Here is a 23074-nt window from a genome sequence, read left to right on the forward strand (position 1 = left end):
GCGGGGTGCCTGCCGCCGCCTCCGGGAAGGACCGGAGCCTCGCGTGGCGGACACTGCAGCGGTCACCGTTCTGAGACGCCCGAGCCCGCTCCTCCTGCAGCTCGGTGCGTTCTTGGGCACCCGGGCGCCCTGCCCGGTGCACGGTGGCTGGCGCACCGCGGCGAGCCGGGTGCCAGACTGTCTAGAGGGGTGTGTGTGTGTGTGTGTGTGTGGTGTGCGCGCGCGTGTTCGAGCGGAGATCCCGAGCTAACGCCGAACCAGGCGGATCGGAGCAGCCATGCTTCCCGGGGTAGGCGTGTTCGGCACTAGCCTCACGGCCCGTGTCATCATCCCGCTGCTGAAAGACGAGGGCTTCGCGGTGAAGGCGCTGTGGGGCCGCACGCAGGAGGAAGCGGAGGAGCTGGCCAAGGAGATGAGCGTCCCCTTCTACACCAGCCGCATCGACGAAGTGCTGCTGCATCAGGATGTGGACTTGGTGTGCATCAACCTCCCGCCGCCGCTCACCCGGCAGATCGCCGTCAAGACTCTGGGTGAGCGACCCCTTCCCACCTCCCCCCAGCCCCGTCTCGCCTTCCCTCGCCAGCTGCTTTTCTCCCCCTCACCCCCTCTTCATCCCGGAAGCTTCCATAGCACCTACGGCGCCCCCGGGGACCCGAGATCCCACATCCCACTCGGAGCTTTCGCCTCCGTCATCCCTGGCCTTCCCCACACCTACGCTTCCCTCCGCCCTTCTGGCACCACTCGGGCGCGCTTTCCCACGTGCGTGGCTCGGAGGCTGGAGGAGGCGCGGGTTCCGGGGAAGTCGATCAGGCGGAGGAAATGCTTAGGACTGGGGATGAGCCGCTCGCAGGAAGACAAAACTAAGTCGCCAGCTGTGTGTGTAGCGCCCGAATATGTGTGTGTGCGTGCGCGCCTGCGAGAGGCGGGTGCGCGCCCAGGAACGCCTGAATAAAGGGCCGCACACGTGTCTTGGGTTTTCCTGCGGGCAATAGATTACCTGACTGTCAGCAGCTGTGGCGCCCTGCTAGGATAGTTTGTTTCTTTCTGTGGCGTTGTTAGTTTAGAGGGAGATTAGAGATGTGACAATCAGAATTATTTCCTCTTTGCTAGGATGGTGGGAGTGGTGGGATGGGGGTGGGGCGCGTATCTTTTAGGACGTCTGGGAGTTACTTGATAAAACCAGAAAGACTTAATTTTCAGGTGCTGCTGCCCAATAACTGACTTCGCGCAGTTTTGGAGTAGTATCTTAGTAATTTAGGCCTTCCCAGGTGGCTCAGTGGTAGAGAATCCGCCTGCCTATGCAGGAGACTTGGGTTCGATGGAGGAGGAAATGGCACCCCACTCCAGTATTCTTGCCTGGAAAATCCTTTGGACAGAGGAACCCGGTAAGGTGCAGTCAGTTCAGTTCAGTCGCTCAGTCGTGTCCGGCTCTTTGCGACCCCATGGACTACAGCAGCCAGGCCTCCCTGTCCATCACCAGCTCCCCGAGCTTGCTCAAACTCACGTCCATCCAGTCGGTGATGCCATCCAACCATCTCATCCTCTGTTGTCCCCTTCTTCTCCCGCCTTCAATCTTTCCCAGCATCAGGGTCTTTTCTAGTGAGTCAGTTCTTCGCATCTGGTGGCCAAGTCCACAGGATGGCAAAAGAGCCGGACACGACTTAGCAACTCAACAGTAACAGCTTAGTACTTTAGGGATGAATGCAGAAGTTCCAGAGGCTGCCGGTGTCACATGGAAATGTGCAATGGTCCCTCCTTAATTCCTGGCAAGAGTAATTCCCGGGCCTGCTGACAGGCAGGTTGGGGATGAACTTAACAGCCATCACTGCCAGTTTCCCCCACCTAATCCAGGCAGATGGCACCGTCTTCGAATAGAGTATCAGAGCCCCTGCCATGCCCAGAGGAAGAAGTGCGTGCTTGTTGCTCACTCCTCTGTTGGTCAGTCGTGTCTGACGCTATGCTCGCTCCTTAGGGCCTGAGAAAATGTCACTGCCCACCCTCGAAAGCTGGGATTTTTGTCGGCCAGAAAGAGAGATGCAGCTTAGGGCCCAGGACACCACGTTAGGGAAGAGTTGGAGGAGAAGCCCTGGGAAGGAGCAGAGACAGCATCCAGAGACCAATGGGAATTTATGCAATCTTGGAAAGAATGTTTTATTTTTAAAAATAGGCATGGATTTAGGGTTGGTGACATGTACATATATTTTAATTCTATCTTTCCAGAACTATGATCAGATGTAGAACACGCTGTCCCTAGAAAACCACTTTTATCAGGCCATTCTGTTGTTGACTCAGATGGGACATCTGATAGGATATCTAAGGAGGCTGTCCACGGCTGTCAATTTTCACGTGAATTTTATTAAGCTTCTGACTTTTGTTGCCTGGTTTCTTTGGTTTTGAATGTAATGTCATTGGGTTCTGGCCAATATTTCTTTTCTGTTTGATCTAATATATATGTTGGGTAGCTATCCTCTGTGCTTACGATGGAGCTGTGTGTATTCAATAGATGATAACTGTCTTATAGCATAAATCTGTAAGGGCAATGCATATAAAACAGGTCTGTCTTGAGCCCTGTCTCTGCTCAAGGGATTATGACTGATCACATCAGAAAGACCTTGTTGTAACACTGTGCCCCCCCACCCCATGACAGCTCAGCCCTGAAGGTCAGGCCCACAGAGCAACTGCAGAGCATGGCTCCTGGAGGGCAGCAGTTTGGGGAACAGGGATGTTCCAGTTTTCTGGCTTTGAGAGAAGTGGCACAAATGATACATTTCTGGATACTTCTTCTGTTCTTATTTTTAAAAATCCCTGTGATTTTTTTTTTTCCTTGACAAGACAGAGGTGGGTTACCTTTTCAAAACGAAGTATTAGAGGCAAAAGAAATAGACTTGGTTTAATCATGCCTAAGGAATAGGGGTTTGTTCATATTTTCATGGTAAGCCTTGGCCATTTAAATTATGTAAAATTCCTGATATCACAGGTAATCAGACCACCTGCTTTTGATTGTAGGCAATGTGGAGGGTCTGGATTTAGAGATGGTTGGACTTGGGCTCACTTGAGGCTTCATCTTCATTGGGAAATCGCTAGACTTGACTCTTCTTTCCATTGTACCTGCCCATGCCTGATGGGTTGGTCATCTCGGTTTGCTGTGCTGTCACGGTTGGAGGTTGAACTCATGCAACACAGGAAGTGAAAAACCCCAAACAGTTATGGGGCCGGTCTGGCCATTGAAGGTTTGTGGATATCAGTGTTTGCCTGGAATTGAAACAAGCCAAGCTTGGTTGGCCCTGGCCTCCTCTTTTTGTCCTCCTTTGAGTTGCTTGCCCAGCAATGGCAAGAGATCTGCGCCCTCCATCCATACTGGTCAGAGGTGAGGAGCGGTGGCCAGGATGGAGACGTAAAACTTGCAATCGATTGAATCACAGCATCCTCCACTGATTTCAGAAAACTGGCCTGAAACCCCTACTTTAGCGAACTTAGCCTTTCTCTGTTGGAGACATTTTTCTACAATGTATAATTTCTACAGCGTCTGGGGCTGCCTCTTGCCACATGCCTACTATGTGCAATGGGGTCAGTGCGGTCTATGACATGTTTCATTTTACGACTAAAATAATCCTCTAGGATGACTATTTGCCCTATTTTACAGATGAGATTGGAGTCGAATTTCTCAAGGACATACAGCTAGAGATGTGAACTTACCACTGTGTTTCACCCACCTCCCCCAAAAAAGTCATTCCTTCCTCTCCCATCCCCTAAATTTGCTCCTTTGCCTCACTTCCTTCCTAGAGAGTGGCAGCCCAGGTGAGATGGCTGGCGTTATCCTTTATTTGTGTCTACCCCTCTGATGGAATCAGTTCCTAAATCTGGTTGATGCCTGCTCCCCACTGTTCTCACGTCTGTTCCCTCATCTACGTCACTGCTTCCCCCACAGAAGGAACTAGGCCCTTATCACATCTGAATTAGGCTCCAGGCTGCCTACCTCTACCCCTGCCTCTGTCCACCTTCCACGCTGCTACTGGACTTACCTCGAAGAGTTGCAAACCTGCTCATGTTACTGCTCCCCGCTTTCATCACTTCTGGGAAAAGCCCCAACTTCTTGGCACAGCAGGCAAGACCTTGCCTCTGTCCAGCTTCACGTGCTGCTGGTGGTTCTGGAACCCCATGCCCTGCAGCTAAACCAAACTGCGGGTGTTTCCTGCAAAGACCCTCTTTCGTTCCTGTGTCCACGCCTCTGTCAGGAACTCTCTTCTGCCTGGTGTGTGTGTGATGGATGCCTGTTTCACCCTTCCAAGACTAGCCCCAGTGGCACCTCCTCCTGAAATCCCACCCCTTCCTCAATCTTGACCCAACCCCCATTCCCCGAGTCTCAGCACCGTGTACCTCCATCTTTTCTTGCACTCACATTAAAGCATCTGTGTAAAAAGTAGATTTAATTCAGTTATTTTAAGTAGGTTATATATTCAGATGGTACAAATTTCAAAAGCTCTAACACATTCAAAATAGTACATAATGAGGAGGAAGTGTCCCCTAGTCCCTGTCATTCAACTGGTGGTAATCATGGTTATAAGTTTTTATGTCCCTTGTGAAGATTTTGAAAGTCTATACTAGACTTCCCAGGTGGCTTAGTGGTAAAGAGTCCACCTGCCAATGTAGGACACACCAGTTCAATCCCTGGGTGGGGAAAATCCCCTGGAGTAGGAAATGGCACCCCATTCCAATATTCTTGCCTGGAAAATTCCATGGACAGAGGAGCCTAGTGGGCTACAGTCTATGGAGTCGCAGAGAGTAGGATATGACTGAGCAGCTGAGCATGCACACGTTTGTACAGGTGTATATGAAACACTCGGAAGGTGAAAGTCCTGTTCTTCCTGTTTTTGGCTGCATGGTATTTCACTGTATGGATAAACCAGAATTCGTTTAAGCAGTTCCCTATGACTCAACATTTAGGTTGTTTCCTACCTTTTGCTTATACACATTTGTGATGAATAGTCTAGTGTATGTGGCATTTTGCTCGCAGGCCAGTGTGCTCAAAGGATAAATACATGGATTCTTTATCAAAGGTGGTGATACTCTCTTCTGTGTCTGCTTGTTCTTCTTTTTGCTCTTTGTCTCCGCAGGTAGAATGTAAGTGCTTCGAGGTGGTAGGACCTTTGTCTGCTTGATTTACCAGGTTGCCTTATCTACCCTAGACGGTGCCAGGCACTGAGTCACGTCATAGGCACGCAATAAATATTTCTTGACTGCCAAATGAATGTCTTTCATCGAATGAATGAATGCTCTGCTTATCAACAGGTTGTGTCAGTAAATACAGAACATTTTTGTCCGGTGTGTAGTAGCCTGGTACCTTGCAAACATTAATTGCGGTCGGGGATCTTGTCAAAATGCAGATTCCAGGGTGGGACCCAAGATGCAAAATTTCCATCCAACTTCCAGGTGGCACGGATGCTGTAGCAGCTGGACACAGAGGTGTGATGGTTCTCTGCCTTTGGGAAAACAAGGCGTCCCCCACCATGAGTTGTTAAGCGGGCAGGGGAACTGTTAAAATACCTGTTGCCTTTACTTGTCGCAAGACAACGTCTGTTCTCATGGTCCCTGCCCCGGTTTTAGAGAAAGCAGTGCAGGCTCCCTTGGGGAGGTCTCCCCCTGGGGTGGACGGTGCTTTAAATAAGGCTGTAGGGTTTCACTGAGCCTTGACCTTGCCCCAACTTGTTTGGCATCATTAGCTGCGACTGGGAGTGCTGTGTCCGTTTCTGCCCTACTTCACAGTGTCAGCAAATTGCTCAAGGTTGAGGAGGGCTGCGGGGACAGGCCTGAGAGAGCAGGGAGGAAACAGGGCCCCCTCGGTCACCGCTGACACACGAACAGAGATATGGCTGCAGATAACCACACGGTGTACTTGGAGTTGATAGTAACCGTTCTGAAACTCCAGCAAACCCTGCATTTCCTGTTTTTCCTTCAAGGTCTGTTCTCCATCTATTCCTGTCTGAAGACTGTAGTAAAGGCAATTGCATTTTTCTCTGAGTGTCTGCCCCTGAGCACAGAGAGAAATTATTTCGGTCTATTGATTTGGTGTAGAGTTGAGAAAGCTCTGGGGCTTTATGTAAATGAAAGAAATGACTCTATTTACTGTTAGGAAAAGTCAAGCATCACCAGCCTCATTTCATCTAACTGAAATTAGGCTCAGGTGAATGATTGTTGATGGTATCTGGCTTTGCAAACGTACAATTCTGCAGAAGCTTATTTTGGAGCAGGGAGAAGCCAAATGAAGAAGTTGAACATTTTGATACCTGAAACTGGGGAAGAACCAAAAAAAGCAAAAAGTGAAAGTAAATAGCTTGTTTTAAAGGTTTCACTGAGAAAGAAACAGGCAATTAGTTCTCTATTTTGATTCAAGGACATCCTGATCCATCAAAGAGCCTTATGATTTAAGATGTGGTGATACTTAAAAGTAACCAATGTTGGGAAAGGTTGGCAGGTTACAACTGTGTGGCTTTGGCAGAGGTAACATCCTTTATGAACCTCAGTTTTTTCATCAATAAAATGGAGTTAAAGATGCTGTCATATAGAGTTGGTGTGACAGTTTAAATGAGGGAGGCAAGATAAAGGCCTAGTCCATGCTCACTGCCTCCCCCCCACCACCCCCACCTTGGTCTGCATCAACTCAGTAAATGTTGGTTCTGCTTCTCCCCAGTGTGGTCAGTAATTTAGACAGTCCCAAGTGGTATTTCTGGAGATACTTTCCCCCTCATTTTCTGATGAGATGACTCCTTCCTGCTAGATTCAGAATGTAGAGTTTGAAGTTTCCTTATTTTAAAAAGGGAATGGGCGTAAACTAGGCTTCCGATAGCCTCCGTGCTGAAAATCCAGTCCTGGCTTCACAGATGCGCTGTCTCGAAAGTGCTGATGGTGTGTTTCCAGGTGCTCACTGTCCTCCCGGGAAGATTTAGCGTCACTTGTGGGAAGGATGCAGGGTACCTCGTGGAGCTCGGGGCAGGGATGTTGCTGGGTCTCCGTAGGTACCTGGAACCCACGAACTCCTGAAATTTTACCATTTTGCGTTCTGCTCTTCTCCGTACGTTGCCTTTATCAAGCATCACTCTCAAGCAGCCTCCTCTGCCTCCTGCGCCCGGGTGGTGGGCGGATCACTGTCCACATGCAGCTCCCAAACAGAAAAATTACTTGTCTTGCCGCCCGAAAAGGGCAGTCCTCCCCGCTCCCAGGTGTTCTGCCTGATGCTTTCTCCTGACCCAGTCTTTTTGGAGGTTCTCTCCCGATGTGGGGGATACGTCACAAAATGCTGCTGGGACCAGTCTACTGAAGGGCAGAGGCGGAGGGATTGAGAATGGTCATTCTGAGCCGGTCCACACTCCACGCAGGGGCTGATTATAAGAACACAGACTTGCTTAAGGATTTTACAGCTGCAGGTGTTTCTTGATGATGGAGGTTCTTTATCTACTTTGTGAAATTACACATTTGGCATTTCGGTGCTGTTGCAATGACCATGATAAAACAGTAGAGGGAAAAATATATATGGGGATCAAATGATGCCAACCTTGTCATTATTACTAAATTTAGGATGCATGTGGGTTTTAAGTAGGTAATGGAAGAGTAGATGAACATGACCATCTCCGTGGAGTTTTATGTAGGTTTGCAGGTCTTCACGGAGCACTTTTTGCATGATGAGAGGACCACCAGGACAGAGACCCTTTGAGTTCAAGTATTAGCTTAATGCCTCGGGAGTCAGGAGCCAGGAAAGACTGAGGCCCCCGAGGAAGGAGCATTTCTGCTTTCAGACCACTTTCCTACTGGAAATGGCAACATCAGCTCTTCCCTAGTTTCCAGCCTGCTGCCTGGCCTGTACATTTTAGAACTTGCCAGTCCTCTTCACAGCATGAGCCAATTCCTTAAAATTAAACCTTGCTCTCTATTTATCCATATTCTTTTGATCCTGTTTCTCTGGAGAATCCTGACAAGTACAGATTTTGGCTGGACCAAGGCCACCTGGCCAGGGGAGCTGGGCAAGGAGAAGCCTGGCAGACCTGGCCAGGAGTGTGGGCCTAGAAAGACTAGGAAAAGCCGCTCTGGGGGACTCAGCTGATAGGTGTGGGCCCCCAGGGGTTTCCCAGGTGATGCTAGTGGTAAAGAACCTGTTTGCTAATACAGGAGACATGCAAGATGCAGGTTTGATCCCTGGGTCAGGAAGATCCCCTGGAAGAGGGCGTGGCAACCCACTCCAGTATTCTTGCCTGGAGAATCCCAGGGACAGAGGAGCCTGGCGAGCTACAGTCCATAGAGTCACAAAGAGCTGGACAAGACTGAAGAGACTCAGCACACACGTGCTCACTGAGCCTTGCTCAGAAGCTGGGAGATGTTGGGTGGGAGCGGGGTAGCTCCTTTGTGTGTCAGTCTCACCCCAAAGGGAAGGCTGTGAAAGGACTTTCCTGCACTCCCGGCTGCGAGTCTCATGGACCCCTCACCCTGACAGCCCCTAACCTGTCAGCAGGGCTGTCGGGGAACTGGTCTCTCAGGTTTGGGTGAGTCTGGGATGCCTTGGGGTTTAGACTTCTTTTTTAAAAAGTATTTATTTATTTGGCTGCACTAGGTCTTACTCACGTCGTGCAGGATCCAGTTCCCCAACCAGAGATCAAACCCAGGGCTCCCTGCACTGCAAGTGTGGAATCTTAGCCGCTGGACCACCAGGGAAGCCTCTAGACATTCCCTGAGATTTGTTAATGAGTATGAAACATTGAGGAAAAGTAACTTTACATTAAATGATACAGATTGTTTTTTAAATTTTCAGTTTCTGACTAGAGTAGCCCTTAGGGTGCTGAGATGCTCTCTTAGTTAGCTTTAATATCCATAAACTGAAACTATCCAGTTTTGAAGCCCCAAATTAAGTTGGTTTGCAGCTTTAGCATTACTTAAAAAAAAAAAAAAGTTTTACTGAGACATGCTTTATATTTAATCATAAATTCACCGTTGTCAGTGATTTTATGATTTTTAGTAAACGTACGTGCTTGTGAAACTATCGCCACCAAAAGCTTCAAACACTTCCAACATCCCCCCACATTTCCTCATGCCTGTTTTTGGCCAATCCCCCGTTCCCGCCCCTAGCACCAGGCAACCACTGATCTGCTAACAGTTTCATATAACTGTTAGCCTTTCCTAGGAATTTCATATAAATGGAATCATATAAATGTAGTCTTTTAAGCCTGGCTTCTTTCACCTTGCATGTTTTTGATATTCATCATTCTGTTGCATGTATCAGGAGTTCATTGTTTTTTCTAATTGCCGAATGGTATTTTATTATATGCGTAGAACACATTTTGTTTTAGCCATTCACCATTTGATGGGTATTTGTATTGTTTCTAGTTTTTAGCTATTATAAATAATGCTGTGATGAACATTTGCATACAGACCCATGTTTCCATTTCTTTTGGATAGATATCTAGGAGTGAAATTGATGGGTAACCTGGTGGCTCAGACAGTAAAGAATCTGCCTGCAGTGCAGGAGACCTGGGTTCCACTCCTGGATTGGGAATATGCCCTGGAGAAGGGAATGGCAGCCTCCTCTGGTATTCTTGCCTGGGAAATCCCATGGAGAGAGGAACCTGAAGAGCTGCAGTCCATGGGGTCTCGAAGAGTCAGACACCACTGAGTGACTAAGCATGCATGCATAGTATGTATGTTTAACGTAAGAAACTACCAAAGTATTTTCCAAAGCAGCTGCACTATTTTATATTCCTTCCAGCTATGTGGGAGAATTCTAATTTCCGTACATCATCACCAAGACTTGATATTGTCAGTCTTTCCACTTGTAGCTGTTATAGTTAGTGCATAATGGTATCTCATGACTTTGATTTGCATTTTCCTAATGACTAATAATGTCCGGCACCTTTTCATGTGCTTATTAGTCAGTCGTGTATCTTCTTTGGTGAAATGTCTATTCAGATCTCTTGACCATTTTTAAAGTGGGTTGTTTGTCATCTTATTATTGAGGTGGAAGCAATGGTTTTACGATTTTGTTGTTACCTTAGGGGTCGGTTTTGGGGGGCTTTAAATGCTACTCTTTATTTTTTGATTTTGAAACTAGATGCAGCTGAACCAATTCTCCAACCCAAGTGAAATTAGCTTTGCCAAATATTCATTGAAATGGTTCATTATTTAAAACAGCAAGACAATCATGTGAGCGGATTCTGATGATGAGGGCTCCTGAGTTGCCCGGGGCCCTGATGGTACTCTAAACATCTTTTGAGGACCTTTCCCAGTTCGAAGATTTTTTTTTGGAGAGGTGCCCCAGGACCTTCCAATGATTTATTTTGCCCATTGTCTGGAGAGCGAGTCTCTTTTTTTTTCCCCCTCGCATTTCTATTTAATAAGTGCCTTTGAATGCCTGTAGCTGTGGTGAGCAATACTCTAGATAGTAAGATACAATCTTTGTTCTTGAGAGAAGATAAGCCTTCGCAAGGGCACAGAAATGCAACGAAGTATGTGATTAAGTACTGAATCGTTACCCTGCAGCAGCAGGAAGTGTTTGCTTCAGGCCCTTGAGTAACCCCAAAATATCAGCACTGGATTAAAGGCTGGCCACCTGGGTAGCTTGCCAGTGTCAGTTTGTAAAGGGTGCTAGAAGAAAGGAGAAAAGCAGAGGAAGTGTTTGAAGAGGATTCTCTTCATAGAAAGTGCGGTGTGGGTGGAATGGGAGATGCAACGGAGTGAGACTTGGGAGGGGCTTCCTCTCATCGGGGATGAAGTCCTGCTGTTTTCTAGAAGCGCTGGCCCCAGTTCACTGATGAGCTTTTGTTTGGCTGAGGGAGGAGCTTGAGTTTGAGGTTAGAGATCAAATGCACGGGGTGGTGAGAATAGACCACACTGGTCCCCAGTGCCCTTCCCCTTGGGCAGCCTGGGTCCCTGAGGAGGTGGCCTTGCAGATAATGGATGCTGCCTGAGAGCTGAGAACTGCGGATTATTCCCAAGGGTGGGATGGTTTAGAAGAACCTTTGGAGGAGGTGGGGCTTATTCTGGACCAAGAAGAAGTTGTTAGTTGCTCAGTCGTGTCTGACTCTTTGTGACCCCAAGGACTGTAGCCCGCCAGTCTTCTCTGTCCACGGGATTTCCCAGGCAAGGATACTAGAGTGGGTTGCCGTGCCCTCCTCCAGGGGATCTTCCCGACCCAGGGATCGAACCAGGCCTCCTGCATTGCAGGCAGATTCATTACCGTCAACTGAAAGGAAGTTGTAGAAGGCTCTATGATGTAAAATCCTCTTCAAGAAACTGCTTGGCTCTGTAGCAGCACTCTGGGAAAAATTGTTTCCTATGAATCGACTGCCTCGGAGAAACAGTGGTTTAAAAAATGTCCAGAATTTAAAAAATTTTCTTACCTAGAATTAAATATATGTATATATAGTGAGCAAGTCTTCCCCTCCCACCATCAGCAGTAAGTGCCACTTGCTTCTTGCCCTTGGATCCCAAATGGTGACAGTCACGGCTGATACAGCTCAGGGGGAGGCAGAGGAAGCAGCTTAGTGGGGGCGTTGGGAAAAACCCCATTGACAGAGACCCAAGGGGTCTTAAGGGGTGTGAAGACCCCTTAAGGGAGCCCTTACCCTTAAGGGAGCCCTTACCCTTAAGGGGTGTGAAGCAACAGGAAACCTTGTGAGGACAGGTGCTCCCAGTGTGATGGGACTCTCTATGTGATGGAGTGGGGTGGGGCCTTGCCTTGAGGGAGGGGAGGGTCATCAGAGAAGACAGAGCTGGCCGAGATCATCTTCTGGTTTTGTGCTTGAGTCGGATGGTGATGACTTTCTTCTTCACTTTTTTTTAGCTCTAACTTGCTTTGGTTTTTATTTTTTTAATGGTATATAATTGCTGTTACAATGTTGTGTTTGTTTTCTGCTGTACAGCCATGTGACTCAGCTGTGTGTACCCATCTATCCCTTCCCTCTTGACCCTCCCACCCCACCCATGTCAGTCATCACAGAGCACCAGGCTGAGCTCCCTGCGCTGTGCAGCTGCTTTGCATTAGCTGTGTGTTACACACGTGGTAGGTAGTGTATAGATGTCAGTGTTCTTTCCACCCTTATGGTTAAGAGCTTCCCCGGTGGCTCAGATGGTAAAGCGTCTGCCTACGATTCAGGAGACCCGGGATCAATTCCTAGGTCGGGAAGATTCCCCTGGGGAAGGAAATGGCAACCCACTCCAGTACTCTTGCCTGGAAAATCCCATGGATGGAGGAGCCTGGTGGGCTACAGTCCATGGGGCTGCAAGAGTCGGACACGACTGACCGACTTTGCTTGCTTTCTTTATGGCCCAAGGGGCGAGGCAGGCCTGGGGCTGTCAGTCACTGGGTGTGAAGGGATGCGTGATCTCCTTGGAGGACAGTTCAGTGCATGAGAGGTGGACGTGCCTATCGGCCTTAGGAGGCGAGAACCTCCTGTGATGACCTGCATAATGACCAGGAGGCAACTGCAGAGGAGTCGGCTGTTGTGGGAGTTGATTTTACGGAGCAGCCCCAGTGGTGGGATGCACCGTTAATTCTTGACTGGGGACCCAGGAGGTCCTTGCTCGGTGGGTGCACTGTCTGGCTAGGCTCTTAAAAGATCCCCCAATGTGAAACACTGTGTATTCATTGCTCTGTCTCAAAAGGAAAAATTCTTTCCTTTTTTCCAAGTTCAAAAAAATCATTGACTCTGGTGTCATCCTGTAGAAATTAAAGTGAGCTATCGGAATGCTTTTGTCATCAGTGGAAAAGTTGACTAGTTTTTTTAAGAGGCTGCCTGTCCTCCTGTGTGGGGTTGAGTCTTGGCTTTACTACATTTTGTGTGGCTGGGGCTCCTGCGCTTTTCTGAGCTTCCGTTTCTCTTTCTGTAAAACAGAGATGATAAACATACCTAACTCAGAAGTTCGTAGGCTTAAACAGGGATTTGTTTAAAGTGGGTGCTCAAAAAGCATGGGAATCCTGCCTAATCAGGACTTAGGATGGTGAGTTAGCGTCCATTCATTCTTCCCTTGAGCCAGTCTTTATTGAGCACCAGCTGTATATCAGGTGGGGCTTCCCTGGTGGCTTTAGACGGTAAAGAATCAGCCTGCAATGCAGAAGGCCCAGGTTTGATCCCTGGGTTGGGAGGATCCTCTGGGGAAGGGAATGGCTACCTGCTCCAGTACTCTTGCTTGGAGAATCCCAGCGCTTGGTGGGCTAAGTCTGTGGAGTTGCAGAGAGTCAGACATGATTGAGCGACTGACACTGTATACCAGGCACTCTCTAGATATTTGCATTACTGTAGTCACTAATCATACATGGCTCTTTAACTTTGCATAAATTAAAACTAAATAAAGAATCCGGGTCCTCAATTGCTGTAGCCATGTTTCAAATGCTCAAAGGCCACAAGTGGCTGGCTGGAGGCTACCATATTGGACAGTGCAGTGTTGAACATTTCCATCATTGTAGAAACTTCTGTTGGACTGGGAAATTTGGCTGTGAGCAAAGCAGTCATTTATTCTTGATCTGAACAGGGTTTTTTGAGAAATCCAAACTTTTAGGTGTGTTTCCTTTTCTCCCAGGAATGAGGTACTAATGATTAGTGAATGTTTAATGATGTGTAGGTGCCACCTCCTGTATTTGTTAGTAAGGACCCTGTTATTAATAAGAAGTACTGGGGTAAGTCTCCTAAAATCCTCCTTGGAGGTCAGAAATGGGCAACCAGAGGTAAGCGACATAACTCCCCACTCTGGGGGTCCTTGTGGGGACTTTGGGTGGCAGGTGGCCCCAGAGGAGCCTGAGTGACACCAGGGCGGGAATGCAGGTTCCCCTCACAGGAGATGCTTCCTTAAGCCTCTCAGCAACCCTCTGAGGTTTTTCACGCCTTTGGCCAATGGAGAGCCCAAAGCACAGAGAAGCAAAGGGACTCCGGAGTCTGCATCTGGGGGTTGGGGGAGGGGCAAGATTGATGTCCCTTGATCTTGAGAGAACCCTGCTGCGAGCCGGCCTGGGACTGGGTGGGGGAGCATCCTGCCTTTCCCCTCTACAGCCTCTGCTCTGCAGCTCTGGTGGGGATGTGGTTTCTGACTCTCCTCCCTGCTCCCTCTGTGCTACCTCCATCCAAGGACGAAGGCTACAGAAGCGCTCAAGCGGATAGGCCTCCACGAATAGGTAATTGCTATTGCTGTAATTTTTATTGCTTTTTTCCCCTTTCAAGTCCCATTAACTTTGTGAAAGCAATACCCATCTGTGTGAGCGTTCCTTAGGGAACTGGGACTGTGAAATTCCCACTAATTGGAGTTTGGAGGCAGCAGTGGGTGGCTTTGTGATGGCTCTTGACTCAAGTCAAGGGCGGCATCAGGATTTCAGATGACTTGTCGTTTAAATTTGTCATTGGCAGTGCCTGTCTTCTCCTACCTGACTATGAGTAATCAAAAGTGGGTGGTAGGAAATGAGATTCTTTCCCTGCCCTTTCCCAGAGGCACTAGAGGAGAAAACAGGAGCTCTAAACATTTTTTGGGAAAATTCCCCCGTGCCACACAGTCCTGTTTGTCTGAACTGTTCTCCTTCCAGCATCACCCACGTGGGACGTTTGTTTACACGGCACAGTGCACTCTCAGAGAGGCCTGGGGACAGGTTGAGAGCCCCTGGGGACATGGCCTGTCTGACTTCATATGCACAGCCGTTCGCATCCGGGCTGCAGAGGCAGCCCAGCTTTCCTCTGGAGGCCGAGGTACCACAAGTGCCGCGCTTGTCTGCGGACCTGTGATGGAGCCACAGTGCTGACCCCGGTGCAGTGGGCTGCCGTCCACAGCCTGCCCGTGTGCGAGTTCCATGGGGGATGTGTACCTGCCATCTGCTCTTCTCCTTTCCAGCCCCCGTGACCCAGGATGATACCGAGAGATGCGCTCGACACTGACAGGTCCTGGGGGAGCCAGGGGACTTGCAGCGGCCATACCCTCCCATAGGGGTGCCGCACATGGGCATACATCAGCTTTGAAACTAGTTTACGCTGTATTCACTGTCCGTCTATTGGATGCCTAGAATGTGTACGGCCTCATTCTAGGTTATGGAGGGCGTTGAGAAGAGGTCAAAGATGTGTAAGATTCGCTCACTGTTCTGAAAAGAACATCTGACCTATCTAGAACCTACCCACCCCTTTTGGAACGAGAAGAGGAACTGACATTTTCTTTTCTTGAAATTTAAAATGTTTTGTATTTTTTTTTTTAACTATGAAAGTATGATAACAGATTTGCAGGAGACTTGGAAAATACAGAACAAAGTTACATATGAGGGGCTAACGTGTTCGCAAGTACTCTGGACCAGGTCCAGGGTCTAGCACAAGTGTCGCTCCATTCCCACCTTACAACCAGGCTTCCTGGTCGGGCATGTAATGCCTCCGTCTTACAAGTGAGAAGTTGCACTGGGGAGAGCTTGAGTGTCATGCCTCGTTGACTTACCTAGGACGCATTTTTTTTTCCCACACTTATCATCTAAATTAGGGAACTGACTTATAATTGATGTCAGGTCATAGTTTAATTGGCAGCAGCTTTTCTTTCTTGGTAATAAGTAAAATCACCATTGGTCTTTGCGGCAGTGTCTTCGAGTCCGTGAAACAGGCTATTTTGTCAGGTTTCACCCAGCAGAGAAGTGGAATCTCAATTCAGCGTGGGAGTGCCTGACTCCAAAGCTGGCATATCTATCAACACAATATGCTGCAAAATCCACATGCCGTATGCGCAGGGGCCATAGGGCTTTCACAGACGAAGGATGAAAAGGGGGAAACGGTGACTAAATTGGAGCGCACGTCATCTGATTCCATCACTGGGGGGACAATAGCTGGGGAACTGCAGGTGTTAAGCAGGATGTTGAGAGACTGAGAAAAGGTGGTCTTATTGTCTTCCCTTCTCTCCTGGTTATTTTTCATTGTTTAGAGAGGACAGAAATAAATGCAAACTCCGGTGTAGACAAGATGCGAACAGGAGTGAGGTGGTCCTCCGTCGGTTCTGCGTGCTCTGGGCCGAAGGCCATGTTTGCATCTGCATGGATCCCCTGGGGGTGTGACTAGGGGTCGCAGGCTCAGTGGCCTCTGCTGTCCTCGAGAAGTCTGACAGGGGACTCGGGCCAGCTCCATTCCCCGCACGGCGGAATTCTGGGAAGCCCCCAAGTGCAGGCCTGTGTGTGTTTACCGTCGACACGGTGCCCTCTGGTCAGCATGCTCAGGTATGAAGCGAGGGCTGTCAGAGTCCATGCCGACCTGGATTCAGCGCCAAGGACGGGGCCGGAGGGAGAAACAGCCACTGCAGCTGCCATGGTTTGCAAGGCCTAGGCTTGGACTGCAAGGTCCCTGCCTGTTTAAACAATTCTGATCTCATGATGTGCGTAGACCAGGTCATTCTCCCGAGCAGCTGAGGGGAAAGCAGGGAGACAGGAGGGTGATCCGGTGTCCCCTGGGAGGCCGCGTGGAGTGGTGGGCAGAGACAGTGATAGGCTTGGAGGGACCGGTCCCCTAACGCCCAAGGGAGACCGAGTCTCAGAGGAGTTGGGCGGCTGGTTGCTATTCTGGCGGCTGATCGTTGACAGCTGAGTCAGGATAGAACCGGAGTCCCTAGAGGCCGTTCGTTTTACCTTATCAGACATTTAATCACTCCAGGCCTGTGTTTCTCCAACAATGAAAAAAAAAAAAGGGAGATTGACTTCTGGTAAGCTCTCCTAAGGAAATAGCTTCAAATAATAACTCTGAAAAAACCTGCAACCCAGTAGGGTTCAGTGAAGCCTTATTTGTGTTACGAAACACTAGGAACAAACGTAAATGTCCCACAGTAGGGGAGCAGTTAGGTAAATATAGTTGATTGAATACTAAATAGCCTTTGGAATTATGTATGGGAAGACTATAGCCACATGGGGAATTTTTTTGTTACAACTATAGGTAAAGAAAAAGGATATGAAAGTAATTGTATATGATGATGGTCAGTCAGTCAGTCGAGTCGCTCAGTCGTGTCTGACTCTTTGCGACCCCATGAATCACAGCACACCAGGCCTCCCTGTCCATCACCAACTCCCGGACTTCACTCAAACCCACCTCCATCGAGTCGGTGATGCCATCCAGCCATCTCATTCTCTGTTGTCCCCGTCTCCCCTGCCCCCAATCCTTCCCAGCATCAGAGTCTTTCCCAGTGAGTCAACTTGTCGCATGAGGTGGCCAAAGTATTGCAGTTTCAGCTTTAGCATCAGTCCTTCCAATGAACACCCAGGACTGATCTCCTTGAGAATGGACTGGTTGGATCTCCTTGCAGTCCAAGGGACTCTCAAGAGTCTTCTCCAGCACCACAGTTCAAAAGCATCAATTCTTTGGCGATCAGCTTTCTTCACAGTCCAACTCACATCCATACATGACCAAGGGAAAAACCATAGCCTTGACTAGACGGACCTTGGTTGGTAATCTTGCTTAAAATACACACTGGCCCAGAAAATTAAAGCCTGGTAGATAATCAGCCAGAATCCTAAGGATGGTTATTATGGGCCCATGGGATTGTGGATTTTTATTTCTTCTTTAAATTTTCAGTTTTTCAATGGTCTTAATAGAAAAAAATACATTGATTTTTTCCCCCTCCCCCCAGAGGAAAGAGACCATAACATGGGGAAGATGTTTGGCTGAATTGAGTCTGCAGTTCTTATATTCTGTGATCCTTAAAATCTGGGACAGTTGTCCCCAGGCACGTGCAGACTTTGTGATGTGTAAAAACTAGTCCAGCATTGCCCAGAGGGGAGAGATGGTCTTCCAGGAAGTGGAAGTGGATGCTTGAGGGCCTAGGAGCTCTGCTGCTGTTCAGGAAGGTAATGGGAAGTGACTCTGAATCCAGGGAGAAGCCCCAGGCTCTTGGTTGTAGGGTGATTTCTTTGTAATTCTAACCTTGTGCAGCCAAAGCCCAAACACTGTGGGAAAGAGCTGGGGCAGCTCTGTCATTTTCCTCTTCCTGCTGACCTGGCACCGGAGTGGGAAGTGAAGCTCCTGTTGGCTTCAGCCTTCCAGAGAAACAGAAGTGGTGCGGTGGAAATGTTTCCAGTTTTCACTTCCCCTTTTCTTTGCAGAAGTCATGCCTTTAGGCAAACCTGAGCTGGTGAAACCTTTGTTCTGAGAGCTTCGGCCCGGTCTGTGGGAATCCCTTCCTGGGCTGTGGCTGAAGGTGTGAGCAACCAGAGGGTGTGGGCCTGGGGGCCTGGACAGCTGATTCTTATCCCAACAGCACAACTAATTCGCTGTGACCTTGGGCAAGTGAGGACACCTCTCTATACCTTTCATTACCTTCACGGTAAAGTGCAGATGCCGGAGTCAGCTTATAAATTTCCCACCTGCAACACTTGCATTCTGACAACTCACTTTAAAAGCTTGGCACTGACCGGACACGGAGAAGGCAATGGCAAGCCACTCCAGTACTCTTGCCTGGAAAATCCCATGGATGGAGGAGCCTGATAGGCTGCAGTTCGTGGGGTCACTAAGGGTTTGGACATGACTGAGCGACTTCACTTTCAGTTTTCACTTTCACACATTGGAGAAGGAAATGGCAACCCACTCCAGTGTTCTTGCCTGGAGAATCTCAGGGATGGGGGAGCCTGGTGGGCTTCCGCCTATGGGGTCGCACAGAGTCGGACACGACTGAAGTGACTTAGCAGCAGCAGCAGCAGCAACCGACCGGACAAAGTGATCTGCATCTGTGTTAGTCGCTCAGTCATGTCCAACTCTCTGTGACCCCCATGGACTGCAGCCCTCCAGGCTCCTCTGCCCATGGTATTTCCCAGGCCAGTATACTAGGGTGGGTTGCCATTCCCTTCTCCAGGGGATCTTCCTGACTCAGGGTTCAAACCCGGGTCTCCTGCATTGCAGGCAGATTCTTTACCATCTGAGCCACCAGGGAAGCCCGGTGACTTCCTGGTGGAAGTGATCTGGGTCTGGTAGATACTTTTAAGTGCTGTTTTAGTCCTGCTGCGGTCATGTGGTTGGTTACCCTGACCTGTTGTTGTTTTGTAATCTGTTAGACAAACACAGCTCTCTTTTATACCAGGAAGATAAAGTCTCCCCTTTATCTGCAAAGGAGGAAATGTGTTCTGGGGGGCAAAGTGGCCTGACTGGCGTGGCTTGGTGGCAAGGCTATTTGCCTAGGTTTGTGTGTGTGCATGCGTGCGTGTCTGCCTGCCTGCCTTCCCACATGCGTTGTGCTGTTGATGGTGTGTGTGTGTGTGTTTTTTCCCTTTAATACCACTGCTGAGAGCTCATCTGTAGGGGTGGCTGCCACTACCAGCTGTCAGGCTAGTAATGCAGTGGGGTTTGGTATGATTTCTGAGCACAAATTTATCAACACAGTGGGTATTTGGGGTTAGCTTTGTCTGCAGGTGCCTCGTTAAGCAGATCGTCCTCCACGGCACTAAGGAAAGATGTAGTTTTGTGCAAGAAGAATTCCTGCATTGTCAGCAACAGATCAAAGACATATTCACTACATCAAGCAGATTCCTGTCTCTTCTCCAAAGACATATTCACTCCAGGTCAGAACTTGTTCGGGGGACAGCTTATAGGAGGCGGTGACAGAGAGCCTCACCCTGTCACACGGGAGCAGTTGTCGGGATGCAGTCACTTTTCACACGAGGGTCTGTCCAGGTCGGGTGCCCGCTGCACATTAGTCACCCTTCCTAAAACACAGAGCATTAATGATGGGAGTGACTGGGTGGAAAACCTGGTGTAACTGATCATCACCCTGGCAGGGGAATTTGTGGGCTTCACCTGTCGGCGTAAAGTTAAACGCAGGGAGGGCTTGAAAGGAAAGGAACTCTGTTGACTCATCCCATCTTTTCTCCCTGTTATCTCCTATCTTCAGATGAAAAATCCGTGCCATGGTAACACTAAGCAGCACAATAATATCGGCTTGTGCCTTCCACAGGAATTACATAAGCAAAGAACCAGGGGCCAGGAGATGATCAAGGCACCAATAGAGGCGGGATCTGTGTCTACGTAGGACGTTTTTGGGTCACCCTAGCCCAGACACGACTGAGCGACTTCACTTTCACTTTTCACTTTCACACATTGGAGAAGGAAATGGCAATCCACTCCAGTGTTCTTGCCTGGAGAATCCCAGGGATGGGGGAGCCTGGTGGGCTTCCGTCTATGGGGTCACACAGAGTCGGACACGACTGAAGTGACTTAGCAGCAGCAGCAGCCCAGGGTGGCTCCTGTCTTTCCCAGCATTAATTTTATACTGGTTTATAGTGGTTTCAGTGTTTGACAGTCATTAAAAATGGGACGGTTTCCTAAGATCCAGCCTAGACTGAGTGGATCTTTGTGTTCATAGAACCTGTTCCTACTGGTTTGCTTTATAGAGGAGACGCTTGGTGTCATGACAGCATTGTGCGTTGGCTTGTGTTGGATGACCTAGGTTTCGTTTGAAATTAGCTGAGAGTGCCTATGGATGTTTTTCCTCTCTCCTTAACATTTTTAGGGAGACGGGAAACTTTGGTGGGGTCCGATATTAACTCTCTTTGTAGCTTGACCTTCTCTTCACTGGTCTCAATTTCTCTTATAAAATGAGGGGTTCATTTACAATGGTTCTCAAGCTTAGCTACACAGTAAGACCCCCCTGGGAAGATTTTCAGCATCCTGATACCCAGCCTGCATCCCAGACCAGTGACATCAGAATCTCTGAGGGTGGCAACTGAGTGTTGATATTTTCACAAGCTCCTTGGAGTTCAGGAGCTTTGTTCAAAAACAGTGCTTCTCAAACTTTAATGTGATATGAACCACCTGAGTATCTTTTCACACTTTCAGATTCCACTTCCCTAGGTCTGGGATGGGGATTATGCATTTCTTTTTTTTAACTTTTCAAATTTGTTTATATTTATTTTTGGCTGTGCTGGATCCTCATTGCTGTGCTTGGGCTTTCTCTAGTTGCTGTGAGTGGGGGCTACTTTTCATTGCAGGCTTCCCATTGCGGTGGCTTCTCTTGTTGCAGAGCACAGGCTCTAGGCTCATAGGCTTCAGGATTTGTGACTCGTAGGCTCTCGAGCACTGGCTCAGTTCAATCGCTCATTTGTGTCCGACTCTTTGCGGCCCCATGGACTGTAGCACACCAGGCCAACTCCTGGAGTTTACTCAAACTCATGTCCATCGAGTCGGTGATGCCATCCAGCCATCTCATCCTCTGTTGTCCCCTTCTCCTCCTGCCTTCAATCTTTCCCACCATCAGGGTATCTGAAATGAGTCAGTTCTTTGCATCAGGTGGCCAAGATATTGGAGCTTCAGCTTCAACATTAGTCCTTCCAATGAACATTCAGGGCTGATTTAGGATGGACTGGTTGGATCTCCTTGAAGTCCAGGGGACTCTCAAGCGTCTTCTCCAGCACCACAGTCCAAAAGCAAGAGCACTGGCTCAGCCATGTGCTTAGTTGCCCCTTGGCATGTGGAATCTTATGGATCAGAAATCGAACTCATGTCCCCTGCATTAGCAGGCGTATCCTTATCCAGTGGGCCACCAGGGAAGCCTGGGATTCTGCATTTCTAACAAGTTTCCAGAGGATGCTGATGCTGTCAGTTCATGGACCAAACTTTGAATAACAAGATTTAGAACCCACATCTTAATCGTGGTACAAGCCACAAGAATTATGTTTGCAAAAATGCGGTCCAAGGAATAGACTACAGAAATGAGCAAAGAAGCAGCGATCATTTTGGCAGAAGAAATCAGGGGTTGCTGCACAGAGGAGGTGGCGTTTGAGAGAAGAGAATGCCTTGAACCATGAGGAGGCTTGCTTGGGCTAGAATATGAGTGTAGGTCAGTCTGAGAAGCTTGTTTCTCTAGAGAAGCAAACAATAGGATGTGTGTGTGTATGTGCAGTTGCCGCTTGAACATCATGGGGTTTCAGGGTACCACCTCTCCACAGGGTCAAAAAAATCTGCATATAACTTATAGTTGGCCCTCCGTATCCACAGTTCCTCCACATCTGCCATTTTATCTGCATGGGTTCATCCAACAGTGGATTGTGTGGTACTGTAGTATTGACTATTGGAAAAAGACAAACTGCATGTCAGTGGACTCGCACAGTTCAAACCTGTAATGATCAAGGGTCAACTGTATGTGTGTGTGTTTTTATGTATGTGTGTATATTCACACATATATATGAATGAGAGAGATTGATTTTAAGAAATTATCTTATGCAGTTGTGGACACTTGCAAGTCTGAAACCTGCAGGGTAGGAGAGCAGGCTAGAGACACAGAGAAGAGCCAGGGTTGCAGTTCAAGTCTGAAGGCCATCTGCTGGCAGAATTCCCCCCTTTTAAGGAGAGGTCAATCTTTTTCTAGTAAAGGTCTTCAACTGATTAGCCAAGGCCCACCCACATTATGGAGAATATTGTGCTTTCCTCAGAGTCTGCTCATTTAAATGTTAATCTCATCTGAAAAATACCTTCTCAGAAACATTTACAATAATGTTTGTTCAAATAACTGGGTGTCATTTCCTAGCCAAGTTGATGCATAAAGTTCACCACCCCAGTAACGGAAAGTGAAAGTCACCCAGGTGTGTCTGACTCTTGGTGACCCCATGGACTGTAGCCGTCCAGGCTCCTCTGTCCATGGAATTCTCCAGGCCAGAATACTGGAGTGGGTTGCCATTTCCATTCTCCAAGGGATCTTCCCAACCCAGGGATTGAACCCAGGTCTTCTACATTGTGGGCAGAGTCTTTAACATCTGAGCCACCAGGGAAGTCCAATGAAGGAAAGGGTATTCCAGTTTCTTTTGGCTTCTGGGGACAATAGAACTAACAGCTGGAGCAGGAGTGTGTGGTCCAAGGCAGCAAGGGTGATTTCTGGGCATTTCTTCATCTTTACTCTGTTCGGCTCTGTTCAGCCATAGATGTAGCAGAGCCAGACTTCACAAGCCACAGAATCAGTGTCGGCTTGGCTGTGGGTCTGTCTGCCCAGCCTCCCCTCTGCCTCTGCCCGTGTGTGGGTCCTGGAGCCCAGACAAGTGTCTCAGTCCTTTCAGTTGCCTGGCTCTGTGCACAAGGGTAATGAGTTAACAGGGAAGAGCACACAGGGGAAACCAGGTGTGCAGGAAAAC

General features: G+C 48.5%; 1 protein-coding gene across 1 annotated transcript in view; it reads left to right on the forward strand.

The window, feature by feature from the left end:
* Positions 1–277: 277 nt before the first annotated feature.
* The window catches only part of GFOD1 (Gfo/Idh/MocA-like oxidoreductase domain containing 1), a 103677-nt gene continuing 80880 nt past the window's right edge, over positions 278–23074 (forward strand). Inside the window, exon 1 of the mRNA XM_055407277.2 lies at positions 278–530. Within this exon, the coding sequence (XP_055263252.1) occupies positions 278–530 (253 nt within the window). The remainder of the gene's footprint in view (positions 531–23074) is intronic.

Source organism: Moschus berezovskii, chromosome 23 (assembly GCF_049115385.1).
Source record: "Moschus berezovskii isolate FMDL1 chromosome 23, NW_MosBer_1.0, whole genome shotgun sequence".
In the NCBI taxonomy this organism is placed as follows: Eukaryota; Metazoa; Chordata; class Mammalia; order Artiodactyla; family Moschidae; genus Moschus; species Moschus berezovskii.